The 18562-nt window shown below is 36.6% G+C and overlaps 1 protein-coding gene across 1 annotated transcript in view; it reads right to left on the reverse strand.

Annotated features, from left to right (window-relative positions):
• Positions 1-18562, reverse strand: part of PRKD1 (protein kinase D1) — a 125295-nt gene that overhangs the window by 25346 nt on the left and 81387 nt on the right. The window contains exons 5-7 of the mRNA XM_030452553.1: positions 5872-6082; positions 4180-4257; positions 872-1076 (exon numbers count right to left, since the gene is read on the reverse strand). Of these exons, the coding sequence (XP_030308413.1) occupies positions 872-1076; positions 4180-4257; positions 5872-6082 (494 nt within the window). The remainder of the gene's footprint in view (positions 1-871; positions 1077-4179; positions 4258-5871; positions 6083-18562) is intronic.

An 18562-nucleotide genomic window follows, 5' to 3' on the forward strand; every position in this document is an offset into this window, starting at 1 on the left:
AACTGCTGCAGGAGGGAGAACTGCAGTGTTGCAACGTACTGCTTTCCATCAGCAGAAAAGCAGACATTAGTAACAGAGACTTAAGTGAGATGTTTTAACAAAACAGACTCCTAGTTAGCAAAATGAAAGAGGAAACTGTAAATGAAATTGGGACCTGTGAAAGAGAATTATTCTATCATTCTTCAAGGTAGAGATATCTTGCATCAAGGAAACTACAGCTGAAAGGACCTTGATTCATTTTAGATTCCTTGACAATAAGTAATACCTACTTTTTTTCCCTATTAGTCTGCACAATTCCAGTGAATAACACTTTCTTCTCTTCAGACATTTTTTAAGGCAAGTTGCACAACTCAATCCCTATTTTCCTTCCTCATTAGTCATTTCAAACCAGTGTTTTGTAACTAGCTTGAAACTACTAATTCAAGTTTGTCAAACTTTCCTTCTTTCTAAAGTTACCTAAAAAGGCAAACAATCTAGAGCTGATTATAACACAGCAGCACAGCAGCTTACACTATTTTTTTAATTGCACTTTTAGTCAGGGAAAAAATGCTTGGGGAAACCAACACTTAAAAAACAGTTTTCTATTGGCTCATGCACAAATGAAGTTTCTGAAGGTAACTCCCATGAAAGAATAGAACTGTTTGCTTGAGCATCAGTTTTCAATTGCTACTTCAACATGACAAGAATTTTTAAGTTTCCCTTTCATCCCAAATGTATATATTCAGTTAGGCAATCTCACAGCATTTTCAGAATGACTCCATATCACTTCATTCTCAAGGAGGGAGAACAGAGGCCCTGTAGACTCCCCCTCGAGTACTCAGACATGGCACACAAATACAGAAGGAGATGGAAGGTGCCCGCCCCAGCTCACCTGATCATCCTGTTAGATTCATCATGATCTGGATCAGCATCCTGCATTTCCCCATTGTCACTATGGCATCCTGTCATTGACATCTCAGAGTCATGAGATATAGATTCTTCCATGTCATCTATAAAACCACTGTTTCTTTCACTGTCATTGTCATCACTTCCTTCTTCCATGACCACATCAGACTCAGCCCCAGGACTAAGGAGATCTGGAATATAATTCTGAAGTTGTTATCTGAAAACATACAACACTCCAATCAAAACAACCTGACACATTTTGAGCTTCAGAAAAACTCAGCTTCTCTTGGGGCCCATCTCTTCTCAGTGTGTACTGGTGAAGCATGGTCTCTAACCAGTCATTGAGAAAATCACTCCAGAAAACTCTAAAGGCATTAAAACAAATTACTTTCAGAGATTTAATTTCCTATTAAAAATGTCAAAGTCAAGGCAGAATTCCTTATCCATGGACTTCTGGCAAAAATTCTACAATTAAGAGCCTTATTTCTGGAAGATTTTCTATACAGCTTGAATGTTGTGCACTATCTTGATGGTTGCTGACAGTTTACAGGTGCAAACCGATGCAGGATGAGCAGTAATATCAAAACTAGTAATTTTATTTGATGATGACATGACGATGAACTGAAATAACTCTCAACACAATTACTTTAATGTAAATTATATTTGGAGAGCATAATGGTATTTAATTTGCACTCATGTTCTCTGTAAAAGCTGCACATTATGGCACAGTAATCCATACTTTTGAAATAAGACCCCCTCCCTTTTTAAAAGAAATATTAAACAAATATAAAAAAGTGTAATGCATGATAGCATAGAAAAAAATACAAAGACTTAGGATTAAATTTATTTGACTGTGGAACAGTATCAACCGTATCTTCCAGCTTACACTCAAATTGCGTTTTCTTTCCAATTTCAAGATGAAGTAATATAAAATCAGATTGTAAAATAGATTACACCAAAGATTTTCGTCTAAAAACTTTTGCCCAATTAACTGACCAGCAGAAAAGTGTTTTGAATTGATAGTATTTTACTCAAATTGGATGTCTACAGCTGAAAGTTTTGTTTCCATGTACAGCAGTTTTAGACTGTTTGGATATAAGTTACTGATGTGTGATTAAGAGACACATTATACTTCATCTCTGGCAGAAACAGTCATCCAGTCATGAATGACACTTTACAGTGCAAGGTTCACTCTTTACTATTCCTCCAACACTTTCTTAATCTGTTTTTAATAAAGCCACAGTCAGTTAAAAATAACCTCCCACATTTAGTGCTTAAATGTGTTTATTAATGAGACTATATTTGGAATTTTATTGCTTCAGCTCTTCCTTAACATACTATTTTGAGAAAGATGCTTCACACAGCAGATGGACAGAGTGACAGATAACTGTATTTATTTCTTAAGTCAGATACTGTATTTATTTCTTAAGTTCAAAAATAATGTGAACCAACTTGCTATAAAAATAGAAATCAGATACCAGGTTGAAAATGTCTTTGATAATCCTGTATCAGCCGTTTAGGACACAAAATTAAGAGTTCTACTATGATCCCATGAGTACCATACTATGGATATTATTTTGTGGGGAAAAGATAAATTCTATAAATTTTAAGATGTAGAAATTCAAGGAGTGCACTTGGAGTAAACTTGGAGCAGGTGTTCTCACCCTGCCCAAGCTTTGCCCAAGACCTCTTCGCTCAGCTCTTCCTCATAGAAACCAACACTCCCCATCAATCAGGCATTAGATTTATGTGTAGGAAGCAAATCAACAAAAGTAGGGCATTGCTTGTGAGGCAAGGATGGGGAGAGGGCAGAGAGGCTGTGTTAGAGGGATACAATACAGCTGCCTCAGATAGAAAGAGGGAACTTGAAGGAGTAATTCAGAAACAAATTTAAATTTTGTTCATTTAGCCAGCTGTTCAGAAACAAGGCTTGCCTTCTTGTCCTCTCAGCACTTTTGAACAATCCCATTTTGCACTACTCTCTAAAATTGCACAAGTAGGAAAAGTTTTATAATTTATAAGCAGATTTAGCTACTTCTTCTGTCTGCAAACTTCAGGGAAAACTTTATACTGCTATCATTGGAAGTAATATATCATTATGGGGTATGTTTATCTCCTGGATTTGAAAATCTATCCAATAACTTTCATAAGCTTTGTTACTTGCACTCCTGAATAAATAGTTACATTACAGGATGGTTATTATTCAAGTGAGTTACAAGTGATGTAAAGATTAAAAAACAGAAGTATTGACTCAAAAGTCCAGTTTGACATGCTTCCAAGAGGAACATGCAGTAGGAGTGAAATAGCAACCTTTGAAAAATCATGCACCTTACCACATTCCAAGTTAGATACTCAGCATCTGAAATAAATGTGCCTACACTAATTGCCATTAAACAGAAAAACTTTGTAGTAATGTGGTCACACTTATATGAGAAATGCTATTAAAAGTGTTGCTCATTTTGGAAATTCTTGTTATCTCTTCAAGAAAGTAGATCACCAATTTTTAGTCTGGAAAAAAGATACCTTATAAGGCAATACTTTATTAACCTCACAAGCAGTTTGGGCTGACAACTTCAGATGGTAATATGTGTTAGAAACTGAACACTTTCCCACACTTCTCATTCCCTTTTCACAAACAAAAGTGACATTTTCAAGGCAATCAACAACTCATCTACAACCACTCTTTTTTTCTCCAGTACTGTCTGTCAAGCCTACCCATACATCCCTCTACTTGACACAAAACCAACAGCACATTCATAGGAACAGCAGATCCTCATGCTTTTATTCCTGGCAACTGATACCATTTGTTTTACACAAAGAGTAAGTGACAGAATTTTTTCCTGAGGGTCATTCCCAGTACCTCCAGGTATATTTTTCCTTCTCAGGATGATTATCCTAAAACAAACTTTATATCCCCTTCAGATTAAAAGAGCAATTTTATATTTGTTTCTGACAGGTGAATGACAACTTCTCATGCCTGTAGCTTTTTGCTTTCCGCTGGCATTCTGCATTCAGCAGGCCATGATCACCTGGATGTTTTGCTGCTTCCACCACCTGTGGCAGAGTGAAGCATGCCTCTCGGTGCCACCTATGTGGAAGATGTGCTCTGAGCTGAGGATGTATGAACCATGCATAGGGTCCCACACTACATCTTTGTTGTACAACAAAAATGTCATGGAGGAAAGGCCCCTCCTAAGCAATGGAAAAACATGTCTTTGTACATACCACAATTTTACACTTTGCTTTTATTTAACTGGTGGTTTAAGCAATGAAAGAAACATTAAGGAAACTTACCTCCATTAATGGCAACTTCCCCCAGGCAGTTATTTGGCACTTTAGGAGCACAGCGTTTATGACAGTTGAACCTACAGTCTTTTAAGAAAAAATGAGATACAGTAAATTTTTTTTTCCTGGTACCCAGCCTATAAATGTTGAGCCCTATCATTTCACAAGTATAATTTAATGTATCCATGGAAAATTCCTAGCTTGGCTGCAGGCCACTTGCTAGTGGAAGAGACAGGATGAAGATGCTAGAAGTGTGTATCCCTGAGGGGGAAGGAAAGCATTACCAAGGCACCAGCTGCAGCCACAGCACGCTATCACCTCATCTCTGGGAATGACTGGGAGACCTGCGTGCTTGGCTGCAAAGCCAGAGCTGCTTTTCCAGTGAAAGAATCATACTGGGCTATAGTATATCCACTGCAGCTTAAATCACTGACTACAAATCCAATGCTTAAGACTGAAAATTGAAACAGCAGAACCCAAGCCCACAACTATAAGAGAAAATATTTAGGTTTGAAACTCAAAGCAACTTCTAGACAGCTTTCAGTGGAGGGCTCCTTCAATACCTTCCTTGTTTTCTTGATATTTTTCTTTCACTCTACCTTTACTTTTTTCCTATGTGTAAGTATCACCTTATTAGATGTCATCTTAACTGTTTTCTTTTGGCTTATGAAACACATTTTATGTAAACTAAGAGCTGTAACCTACTAGCACACCTGGAATAGCAAAGAGTCAGGAAGGAAGAAACACACTAAGGATGTCTTGTAATTATTCAACTTCAGATTGATCCAAAAACCAACTGAGGTACAATAGTGCCAAAGTGTAGGTAAATATTTTTTTAAAAATCAGGTTAATATTTGCTTATGTCATTGGGATTCAAAATGAATTGAAACAGGTGATACCCTCATAGAGACTGTAGTTAAAATCACATCAGAATTACATTGTAAATTAATGCAACTGTAATTTTGCAGGATGTTAGCTCAAAGAAGCAACGCAAAGTATACTGACTAATTCTATGATAGTTACCATTAATTTTAATAGCAGGAAAGAGACTTTAAGGATCTGTTTGCCAATGTTATCTGACATCACAACATGCACAGTGCTTTGTATGTATGAACACTACCTGGCTAACATGAGTCAGTAATCTAGGCTACAGTCCAAGGGGCTTGATTCATTTTGGCACCTGCTAAGGTACAACACCAGGAGAGTTGAGAGCACATTAGTCACACTGAAAAAATGCGGGTTTAAATTCTCATATAAGCTCATCTTACTTCCATTACAACTCCCCCAAAACCCTGAACTGTTGAAACTAAGGCACATTTTTCAGTGCAAGAATAAGACTTTGTAGATTGAAAACAATGGAGAGAAGAACACAGTCCTTTGTGCTCAGCATCCTGCTGTAACTGCTTGTGAGCGCATGCTCACCTAGTGCCAAATACAAGGCAATTTACACCTGAATGAAAAGGATGTGAGCTACTGCAAGCACACCCCAGGGTACGAGCCCTCAGCGGTGCAGCCAGCTCCTGCAGAACAGCAATTACTGTAACTGTGACTCCAGCTTAATTCAAATGTAATTGTTCATGTTCCCACACCTAGACAGTTTAGTGAAGAAATCATGAGCAAAGCTACACAGTAACTACTTAAATGCTAATTTACTGATTTCATTATGCTTAGCTTTTATGTTCCTAAAGGGCGTTTACTTACCTTTGCACTGCAAACCCTGCCTAAAAAGCCCTTTGAGAAGCTTCTTACAGTACTGGCAAACTGTTGGCCGCGTGTAAGAGTGGATGACAAAAGTGTGAGGCACTTTAACCTTGGACAGCAAGATCTTGTCTAGCTGAATGGGTCGTCCAATGTAGGACTGTGAATTTGATCTCTTCTCTCGTCCAGTGAATGATTCTGATTGTGTTTTTTGCTGTGAAATACACAAAAAGAATATTTGGAATAATCACGATGTATTCATTTTTAAAAGAATATTGCATTCACATATTCTCACCTCAAGAACAGCAAGTAATGTTTCATGAAAAGTAATGTAAGTGCTTCAGAACACTAATGGCCCTAACATACCCTCTCTCAGGTTGCTTTTGAAAAACTGAAACAGAATCAAACAATATCTTTGCTAACATTACTATCATACGTTTCACATTGTAGCTAAAATGCATTTTAAATTTTAAAAACTATTATTTTTTTTTTATCAAAATGAAAATATTCACTCAAGAGTCACAAAAGCATTTTGTGTTTTGAGAACAACATATGCATTTTTAGCTCTTATTTTCTTTTTTCTGTCAAAGGTAAATTTGAAAGGCTGTATTTGTTTGTATAAACAGTAAGAAAATTGTTACCTGATTGCATGTGCATGCAGGTTTTTGATAGAAAACAGATTAGTATTTTCCATCCCCTTTATTTATAATTTTTGCTATCACTAGCCTTACCACATCTGGATTATGCACAATAGGACCCAACAGGTATTTAAATGTGTATATATACAAATATGTATGAGATGAGATGCGTAGACTACGGTATGAAATCAAAAGAATTTCTGAAAGAAACATGTTATTTTCTCTACAAAATTCATTTAGATGTACATACGGTAATAACTGCAGAAAACAACTGACCCAGTGAACTGCTTTCTCCCAACAATTGTCCTTGAGCAAACAACAAAACGCCACCCATGGTTATCATGGTAAAGGGGAAAAAAGTGACAAGATACAGCTCAATCATTTAAAACCCAGCATCATCTGCAAATAATGTCATAAATGAAAACTAGAAAACATCATCTGCAAATAATCTCATAAATGAAAACTAGAAAAGTCATTCCCTAGTGATCCTACATTGTTCAAAAAGTTATAGTAGACGAAACTTCAGATTTGGCCTAAATTGAAAAACTGTTTCAAAGTAGTAATGTAGGAAATTCTGCATCTGAGAAGGCTGATTGATCACTATTACTTGGTCACAAAAATAGAGAAACATATTTATGTATGCTCCTGTCTGGGAATCCTGGAGTAAAGAGGAATTTGAAAATAATTTTGATGGCAGAAGCTAAGGAGGTCCAGGCTTTGCCTTCATGGAGTATTTGCCACAGGGGGGCAAGGAGGGGAAAGAGTTTTTCCTTCCAAAGATGAGATAGGTTTTTTGCTGTGAAGACCAAATTTTTTTTTGTTATATTGCAGAACAATGTCTTTCCAAAGATGCAAACGCAACACATCTGATGAACATTGTAGCTGCCCTGCTAATTGACACCAATATCACATGTTTAGCCACTATGTAAATGCAGCCCTGTCAAATCAAGGAGAAATACACAAAATATGTTGCATGAGCCAGGTACATGTGGTCACCATAAAGAAACAAGATTGAAACTAGTACAAGAAGGCATCTGTTGTTTCTTCATCACAAATAATAGTGGAAAAAGTATACACTTTAATATTACATATTTACTTCCCAAGTTTTAGACCGTCACGTTCTGTAAAGCACTTACGGATATAAAAATACCTCACTCCAAACCATTCTCAGTTGAGGATTAAATTTATTTAACATTTGTTAGTTCACAATATTGCTTGCCTAGTATTTCCAAGAAGGCTTATGAAGTGTGGGTCAAATTATTTGTTCTATTTTTTGCTTTTTCAGTTTGAGGGCAAGTTTTTCAACTTTCATGTGACAGTATATATATCTGGTTAGTTCTGAGGAACATCAGGCTGGGCAAAAAGTTGAATTTCTTTTTTGGAAAGGAATTCTGCAACTCTTATACCATGAGCTTTACTGAGTTACCTTTGATAAGGATAAAGCCTTTTTACTGTAGATTTTAAAATTGTTTCTCAACATTTCTCTAAGTCAATAGTACAGTTTTTGAAGTATTTACTTCTAGTCTCACTTCACATTTTTGTGAACTATTTGTTTTTGCCAGTAAATTTAGAAGCATTCTCTGTAGTTCAAGCTGTAATGGTTAAAAAACAAGAGCTGACTTTTCGGAATACCTACTGCAGAATGTCAGTGTTCAAGACTGGCCCCTACTTCTTTAAAATTATATTAATACTCAGAGTGTTGCTCGCATTTCTTTTAAAATTAATAATACTGGGAATGAGCAATAAGCTCAGTAGCAGAGACAATATCACCATATTTACCTCAAAACAAGTGACAGGAAACAGGTAGGCCCAAACTCACTTAAAAAAATTGTTTGTAGAAAATATCTCTCAGATTTTTTCTATTTACAGAAAAATATTTCAACTTTCCTTTGTCATTCTGCAAGCACTGAGCTGCTATGCAATAGCAGTGTAGCATACTGTGTAACACAGTGGCTTCAGGTCAAGTAAGAGGATAAGCTGGGTTGCACCTTCTCCCATGTTCTAGAAAAGACATCAGCAGCCCTGGATCTGGTCTCCTGACTGCCCAGGCTGAGTCTGACTCACAAACTCTTCCCTTTTGCAGCCAGAGGCAATTTAACCCTTGGCTTCTGCTCAGAGGCAGCAAGGGAAAGGAAGCTGGTGGCAGAGAACTCATGGCAGCAGCAGCCAGAGTGATCACCCCACACCTCTCTGATGACTGCCCATGATTAGTTTCTCCTCCCAATAACTTGAAAACTCCTGTCAATATCCCTCACATTTAACTTCCAGCATCAGACAAACGCCACAATTTGAAGTTCCTGATAGAAAGGGAAACCAGGAACCACCCTATTTTCACTGCAAAAGCAAGAATCTCTTTGACAAAGCACCTTCTTTTTGGGCTGGTGTGCCTCGTTTGTTAGAAAGATAAATTAGTTTTTCCTGGTAGTCAGCCAGAATACTGACTCAGCAAATCTGGAAACTTCCCAGGAAATGATGGCTTAACTGGATTCCACCGTGGAAACTAACAGCCTGTGAACACTAAACAGCCCTTTAGAACAATTATCCTAGCAAGGTAATCTACATTTTAACAGCTCAGATTATGATTTTCCAGGTGACAACAAACACAAAGAAACATGTGCAGATATTTAACTGTGTGGATGTCCAACCAAGCCAGTGACACTGATCAAATCCAGAGACTTCAATTTAATTGTGCCTTAAAGTAGTAAAGTATCTAAGAGAATCCAGTGTTTGCTTGCTTATTTTGAAAATAAGGTGGGCTTTTAATTTCAAGAAGGAACAGGTGCCAAGCTTTTCCCCAGCATGTGGCAATGACTTGTATTAGCTCATACCTTGCCTCGTTAAATTTCTTCAAATTTTTGGAAGATACTCAACCTATTCATGGTTTGCCCAGTGAGCTTGGTTAAAAGCTATTCAGACTCACAGCACTTTGTCTACACTAGCCCAAAGTATGAAGTCACTGCTGCAGAACACTGTCACTGCACAAAGGAGAAAGTCATCCATGTAACTGTTGCCCCAAAGATCAAAATCTCTCAGGAGACCCCTCCTGTCTTTTTACCTGTCCAAATCCATTTACAATTGAAAAACTGAAATACTCATTTCCTGTCAATGGATTCAGCTGTTCTCACTACCTAAGTGAATTGGACTGTCTTCTAGCACCGTATTTATCCCTCCCTGGCACAGAAATCAAAGAAACTTCAGGGAGATGCTGAAGGGACTAATGGGCAGCAATAAAAGCTGACTGACTGGATAGAGAGTTGGCCTCTCGGGAAGGAAGAAAAGGAATAATTCTGCAATCCAGCTCCACAAACAGCCTAAAAGTAAAACAGACTGCTCTTTGCCTTACTTCTTTTAAAAGGTCTTAACAGTACCACTAAAAATGTCCCAGGCTTTCTGAAAAAAATATTATGAAGAACTCCATGTTCTAGAAGAGTCAGATAAGAGGTGCTTCAATTTTGATATGTTTGTGGAAACATATTAAAAACTATAAACTTAGAAGAGAATAGCCTACACATCCTATAGTATCCCAGATTCAGAAACGATAATTTTTCAGCACTGTTAACAAAGAAGTATTAATCTTTTGCAGGTTCAATATCTAAAAAGTATTGTGACATTATTGCTGTGCTCCACTCTGAGATATTCAATGAAACGTTACACAGGTATTTGAACATGTAAGTGTTATTTGTCTTAACAAAAGAAATAAGTTATCTTGACCTTTTTCTTTTTTTTTTTTTTTTACTTGGACAATTGAAAAAAAGTTATTTATATTAAAAAATAATGCAGCAAAATCCAACAAACTGTCATCACTAAGTTTCATTTTCAGTGCTGAAGCATACTTGTTGAAACATGAATTTCCTTCCTTTATTGAAGGCAGAAGATAAAGCCATAGTATGTTCATATACACTTTCTTCACAGGAAGTCAAATGAGGTGCTAGTTATCCATGTAACTACAGGAATTACTATGCTTTTTATGCAATGCAAATGTTGACTTTCTTATACAAATTAAACTTTGTGACTGTAATTAAGTGAATTCAAGGAAACAAATCTTCAGTTAAATATACTGAAATACCACACTTAGAATGCAATCAACTGTGTTGTCTTTCAAGGCTTCTTGCGCTCTTCTCTTTAAGTCAAGTGTATGATTTAATCCTACAAGCATCTTAGATAGCTATGGTCTGAAAAACACTTCAGTGTTACATGTGTAAACACATCGAAGAACTGATTTCAGTACAAGCTGTTAATATTAAAATATCCACAGATGGAAATTATTATATACCCTCTTTCTCCACTCAGACATCTATCCCACCAAAAAGTAGTCTGAATGCTCTGTCTGTAACTGGTCTTATTTTGCAAATAAAGAGAAGATTACTGGGTTTCAGCACTAACTGCCTGACGACACCGACTTCTCAGACTCAAGGATTTCCTAAAACAAAAAGCCCTTTGCTCTCAAAGGATTTGCTACTGACAGCAAGCATAACAGGGGTTATATAGCAGAAAGCTTTTTTCTTGCATCTTAGAGATGCAAGTTCCTTTAAAATATTAAGTTTAGTTTGACATTCTATTATGTGCTTGATTTTAAGTATAATATTTTTAAGTAATAAATTATTTTCATGTACGTCTCTTGCACTACTAGAATGCCCACATGATAAACCAGTAACTCAGTTGTGCCTACAGCAAAGAATAAAAAAGAAGACAAAGCATGATGCAAAGTAGCCAAGTTGTAATTCAAGACAAGACTCTTCAGGGAACAGTTCTGATTCATGCTGCCACATTTTAATATTGTCTTTTTTTCTTTTTTTTTTTTTTTCCCCCCCAGTTTCTGTGTAAATACATCCCATCTGGCTCTGTCTCCACACCATTTTTATCAAATCAGGGATAACCAGAAAATCTTTGGGACCCTGTTTCAGAAAAAGTTTTGGCAACAGACAGATGAAGTCTGAACAAGCCAGCTTGGCAAGGCTTGTCTAAAGGGAGGGAGTTTGGGAACAGAAGGATGTTACAGTGCACAAAATCAATGAAAAACACCATTGAACAGGTCTGGGGCAGGTAAGTGGAGATAAAAGGTTGCAATGATTGCCTCAGAATACAAATTGCACATAAGGATTGTACTATTTCAGATGACACAGAAACAACATGCGTGATGTTTCAGAGATGCTACAGGAAAGTAAAATGTGTGCTGCAGGGTTTGCCACTTAGTTTCATTTTAAATATGTGCAAACATCTCTCCCGGTACTACAGAAACTACAAAACCGGAACTGGATGTAGGTTTTCTTAGGTCACAGAGCATCTACAGGTCCTGAATTTAAGCTGTGGGGGTTTATACAAAGGATCATAGTCTGACAAATATTACTGTATGTCTTTCCTAAAAACACAATAGGTAATTTAAAAGGAAGTGGCAATTACCTGAGGACAAGAACAACCTGTACCTGTCGCCTCTTCCAAGCTGACAAATCAAAACAAACAAAAAAAAAAACCTCTCCAAGGGATCAAAACCAAGTTGCATTCAAAAACATCAGCAGACATGGAGAGTATGAAATTTCAGGACATGTACACCTTAAGCGCTTTATAATTTTCTCTCCTGTCTTCCTAGATATTTGGAAAAGATGAAAACTGATGCAATATTAGACACTTTCCTAAATAGACATCTTTTAACCTAAAATAATTAGCTTGATCATTTTTTAGATCTCATCTGGACGTAATGAACTTCTGAACCAATAATATTTGGACAAATTAGGCCAGAAAAGGTGTAATTAGTAACAAGAATTTCAGTTCTGCAGTATTTAGTGCATAGCAGTTAGTGCCCATCACTATCTTATGGCACAGAAGTATATGAGGTAAGCCATTCCTAATTTACTTTCTGTATCCTAGAATGTTTCAATTCTGGGTTCAGTTGGATTTTGAACGTCACAGACATATAACACTTTAAGAAAAAATGGAATCACATTTAACAGTTTTTGTTGTCTTTTACCCTTAATATATTTTTATATTTTACATAATTGTACAAAAGAAAACTACAAAATTATACCTGTCAGATTGTGGAATTAACTTAAATTCCTATATAAATATTTAATTCTCAATGTCAGATTCACTGAGTTCCTGATTCTCCGTTCAGTTTAGGTCATAACCTAGACTGACCTGGTGAAACCGGCACTAAAAATCTATGTAAGCATTACTTAGGATTCATTTAGTTTATCATCTATATTTTACCCTTTCATAATTTTAAAATGACATCTAGATTTTGGATCTCAAAATATTTCCAGGAGCACTCCCCAGAAGAGCCCAAGGTTTTTACTAAATAAGCTCACAAAGACCCCACAAGACAGAGGAATGTGCACTCCACATCACTCCACATGGCAGGAGAGCTTGGGGGAGGCAAGAATAGAACATAACTATGAGTGGTATGATTTTAAATTGAGTGTCTTTGTTCAAGAGGAAATATTAATTTTGCCTCTGAGGATCTTCAGTCTAATGAACTCTAGCCATTAGAAAAGAGCTTCTATTAATTACAACTGGCTTAAGGCATGAAGCTCCTCTCAGCTGTAACACTCTAGATCTTCTTTAACCCTTCCTTCAAGAGTTCCTATTTTCCAGACCAGTGAGTTAGCTAGGCATTTGAGGCTCTACAGGGACTGGAACTGGGAAAAGGAGATTTGTCTTCTGAGTTTGAAAAGGAAGGCTTTCCAGAGTGGCAATTTTTGAGTCATGGGAAACAAGGAGTCCTTTTCAGTGAAGTACGAGATGAGAACAGCTGTAGTAAGACCTAGGTACAAGGGAAAGAAGAGAAAATGGCCATCCACAACTCAAGACAATTCCCTCCCAGAGACTCTACTGTCCTAGTTCTGTAAAATCACTCTTCTATATATAGCTGACACGCCTCAAGCCAGCTCTGCTTAAAACAAATCTACTGAGGCAGACAACACCTGGTGCTTTGTATCCTGTCAGTAATATGTAAATGGTCTTTTTAAACTAAAATGAAGTAAATAATTTAGTAAAAAAGCAATTCCCAATTCTCCCTCAAAAGGTAGTATAGGTCTTGGGAGTCTGGGCAGGTTCCTGATGACTGGAAGCCAACCAATGGTTTTCCAGTCTACAAAAATAGCATGAGGGAAGACCCAGGGAACTACTGATCTGTTACTCTAATCTCAATTCCAAGAAAAAATATGGAGAAGATTATACTGTATTCTACTGAAAGGCATTTAAAGAATAACGCATTAATCAGGCACAACCAATGTGGGTTTACAAAAGGAAAGCCCTAACTATTTAGATAGCTTTCTCTAAGGTCCCCCACCTAATGGATGTAGATGATGGATGAAGTTTTTCTGGATTTTAGTAAGGCTTTTGATACTGTTCCTCACAGCATCCTTTTGGATAAGTTGTCCAACTATGTGATGAGCAGGTTCATGGTGCAGTAGGTGAAGAACTGGCTGTATGGTAGAGCTCAAAGGTTTGCAAAGGTAAAAGGGGCTACATCTGCTGGTGAATAGTCGCCAGTGGTTTATCTCGGGGTTCTAGGTCCAGGCCTATTCAATACATTTATCAATGACCTGGGCGCAGGAGCTGAATGCACTCTTAGCAAATTTGCCAATGATACCAAACTGGGAGGTGATGTTGACTCTCTTGAGGGACAAGAAGCCTTGCAAAGGGATCTAGTATGTAGGTTAGAGCCACTGGGCTGTGATTAATAGGATGAAATTTAACAAGTTAAAATGCCAGATTATGTATTTAGGATGGAGTAATGCTGGGCACAAGTGTAACAGGGAGGATCAGCTGAAGAGCAGCCCCACAGAAAGGGATCTGGGGTGCTGATCTGTAGCAGGCTCAATGTGAGCCATCCTTGTGCTGTGGCAACCACCAGGGCAAACCACATCCTGAGCTGCATCGAACACAGAGAGAGCAGCCAGACAGAAGATGTGGCGATCCTGATGTGTTCAGCACTGGTGCAGCCTCACCTGGAGTATCCTAAACGGTTCTGGGCCCCACAATTTAAAAGGATGTGCAGGTCCTTGCATGCAAGGAGGGCAACAAAGCCAGTGAAAGGGCTGGAAGGCATGTCCATGTGAGGAGCAGCTAAGGATTTTGGGCTTTTCTACTTTGGAGAAAAGTTGGTGGAGAGGTGACCTTAGGGATCTCTACAGCTTCATGAGGAAGAGAGATGCTGAGCTCTTCTCCCTGGTATCCAGTGACAGGAGTTATGGGAACAATTCAAAGCTTCGTCAGGAGAGGTTTAGGCTGGACACTGGGAAGCATTTCTTTATCATGAGCATGGTCAAACACTGGAAAATGCTTCCTAGAGAGGTGGTCAATGCCAGAAGCCTGTCAGTGTTTATGAGACAGACAATGCCCTTAAAAACATCCTATAACTTTTGGTCAGTCTTGAAGTGGCCAGGCAGTTGGACTAGACTGTAGGTCCCTTCCAACTGAAACTAATATTATATAATTAACATAATATAAATACAATATTGTATTGTATGAATGATACTATAATTTATATTGTTACATTACATAATTAGCATAAAATAATGTTCCATTCCATTTATCTGTGCCCTGTAAAACAGCATTCTATTTTATATTAGCAACTCAGCTAGGCTTTTTCTGAGAAATAACTGCAAATGTGTCTAAAAAATTACTTTAACACATCAATATTCATTGCTTCTAGAAAAATAAATAAAACTTAAACTTGCTGGACTTAAAATTTTTTTGATTGCATATACTTTGAATAAAATTATCTCAGATTTTAAAAAATCTTATTCTGTGTATGCTTCTTTGTATTGGGTATTCTGTGGAACTGTACTTGTGAGGTACACTATGATAATTAGGCACACTACAATAAGAATATATGTATGAAGTTATGTCTTTAAAATAGACATGATAATTTTCACCATAATAAAATATTTCTCAGATTAACCACGTATTTCTATAAAGGAAAACATTTGCAAAGCCTGCTCTTTTCTGACTGCATCTCAAATGTATTCTGCAAGGTGAAGATACCAAAATTTCATTGTTTCAAAACCTTTTGAAACTTTAAGCATGAAACAAACTTATTTTCAAAATCCCTTGAGAAAGACAAGGAATATAAATGACATAAGGTATCCATTAAAAAAAAAATCAGTTTTCTCATTAAGATACATTTGATACTTCCATTTAGCTGTAACTTAGCTGTACACTGTTCCTGTGTTTGCCCACAGATATGCAGGATTCTGATTGGTTATTTTTAATTCAACCATATTCTGGAAAAAAGCTACTACACTGCATTGTCATAGTAGAAGTTTATTGCTGGTGAGCACATAAAGGTCATGTTTGTTCAGCTTAAAAGAAAATGTTTATTTTCTGCATTACTCCAGCAAATTCCCAGTGTTATGAAAATGAAATTAAATTTCCCTCCTTTATACTGCTATCAGTAAAATAGGCCTACAATCCAACCATTGACCTCTAATATGCCTAAGAAATGAAAATGCTGCTTTTGTATCAAAATATTTTTATGTTAGCTAACTTTACTGTTAAGGAGTCTCACTTTAGAATCCAGACTTAGAGGGTTTGCACTGGATATACTCTTTCTAAAAGAAAATTAGTGCTCTTGAGTTCTGAAGATCATAAATAACAGGATTAAATTCCTGTATTTCTTCACATTAACAGTGACCATCATAAAAGAGCATGTTCCTGATAGTATGACAGGAAGTAGAGCAAATTGAGTACATACCTCATAGCCAGGGCTGACAGGAGACTGAGGCAGGAGGTTGGAAAGAAGAAAGAACAGAACAAAGAATAAAAGGGGGGAAGACAGAAAATAATGTTACTTTAGAAGGAAGCATGAATGTGTACTCATTTTATACTTTCATTTTATGTTATAGACCAGAAAGTAAAAGAATTGCATTTGAGCTATGGCAGATAAAAATCTGGTTAGATAGATCCTCCTAGCTTTACGTGTTTCTGGCATTTATGTTTGAAAAGTTTTTCACTATCAAAATAAGAAATACAAAAAGGATATTGTTCAGATTCTATTGTTTAGAGATAGATTTTTTAAAACTGCACTTAAATGCTGCTCCCAGTCAATATTCAGCTCAAATGAAATGCTTTACTGGCAAATGAAAACATCTGTATTCAAACTAAAATTGTGTCTGTGCTTAGTGGTTCTCTATGAAAGCATAATTAAAGTACCCTTTGCAGGATTCCACATTATCCTAGAATCACATAATTGTTTGGGTTGGAAAACACCTTTAAGGTCAATAAGTCCTCTCACAAAGATTTTTTGAATGCCACAATTTCAAAAATTAGGGCATAACTTTTTCACTTCGTAAGTGGCATATTTCCAGAAGTCAGACATCCAAGATGCATTTAACACTGTGAGAGAAATTTAGCTTTTTCCTGGTTTACAGAATATAGACAAAAAGGTTCTGAAATCATAAAATAGTTAGTAATTCCATCTATGAAATGTTTCCAGGACCCCCTCTTTCTCAGCTACTCTGATTCTATCTAGTATATAGGGATAAGAAAACATTTATTTCAGCAATATTTAAAGAATTCACATATATCTGATTTAATTCAGTGGTCCTAAGCAGAAATGATATTTTGTTACCAGTGATTCAAGTGCTACACCAATACTCATAACAAATGATAGCATTTTGTGAATGAGGATGATGCTTCTTAGTATAGTCACACACACTGTAGAAAACTGAAAACTATTCCAAAGTGCATGCTTTGATTGGTACCACAGTATAAACTGCCATAAAACTTATCTCAGGTACTGCAAAAGAAGGGAGTCCAAAGGACAGATCTGACACAGAAGAACGGGAAAAGCTTATGCCCACTTCGAAAAAAGGGAATACAAATTAAACACATTCAATGCAAAAAACAAAAACAAAAAAACCAACACCCAACAAACCACAAAACAAAAAACCCAAAACTCACAACAAACCAAAATAAAAGATAGGTAAGAGCAGTTCTAAAGATCTGATCTGGTAAATGATAACTATGATTTCCTGAAATAAAGGTGAAATCAGAAAGCTTTTTCATTTCTCTAGGCTCTTGCCCATCCCTGTACCTACTGTAAACATATTTTCTTTGTGCATGCAGGTGTGTGCACATGTGTGATGTTCTGACTCATCAGCGTGGGTACACTAATAATTACTAGTTCGTAGAGAAGTATAGCCTGCAGTATTTATGAAACTTTCTGTTTCTTCACTGGCAATTTTCATTTTTACAACACTATAAAAACATAAGTAGCTTTGCAAAACAGGTATTTCATATCAGGATGTATCAGCAAACAGTCATATTTTACTTATGTTTTCAATTTGAAATTTTTTGCTATCTTCTAACTGTGCAGTGCAGTGAACATTTACAGAGAGTATACCAGGATGCACACTCATATGGCTTTCTTTAACAAAATTCAGAAACTATTTTGAACTGAGGCCAGCCTTCCTCAAAATTGTCTGTCTTGGACTCAGTAAGTCAGCATTTCTGATGCAATCTACTGAGAATTATGAATAATATATAAAGATTTCTTGCTGCAGTATTTGTAGAACTTAAGCACCTTACTCATTTATGCATCTTTTCAATTAAAAGCACAGATTCATAATGTTAACTTTAATTTCCAAGTAGCTTTAGGCTAATGATAATCAGTAACATAAGTACATAATTACAGTTCGTAGACGGTACTGCGTACAACACCAGGTCTACATCATCTGCAATAGTGTCCTTTTAGTATGTCAAGTTTAATAAGTTCAATATTCTAATTGAGAGGAAAACATGATAATTGTTTTGTGTACTTATAAATTCTTTCCTCTCTTTTAAACCTCAAGGCTTTCAAACCTTTCACTTAGCAGTGTATTCATTTACTCACAGTGTAAATTCTTAAGTATTCAAGCATGTTATGACCAAAAGTGTCAAAAGGAACATACATGCCAAAGACAAAATACACATACCATTCTAAGATAGACCAGCCATTAGATTTTGTGTTCCAGAGTCTTTCATGATAGAAAAACTTCTATATTGATGCATATACAAGTATACCATATCTTTAGCTGTGCCTGTGTGTACACTGTACATCTGCATACACATTACAC

This window comes from Calypte anna, chromosome 5A, assembly GCF_003957555.1.
Source record: "Calypte anna isolate BGI_N300 chromosome 5A, bCalAnn1_v1.p, whole genome shotgun sequence".
Taxonomy (NCBI): Eukaryota; Metazoa; Chordata; class Aves; order Apodiformes; family Trochilidae; genus Calypte; species Calypte anna.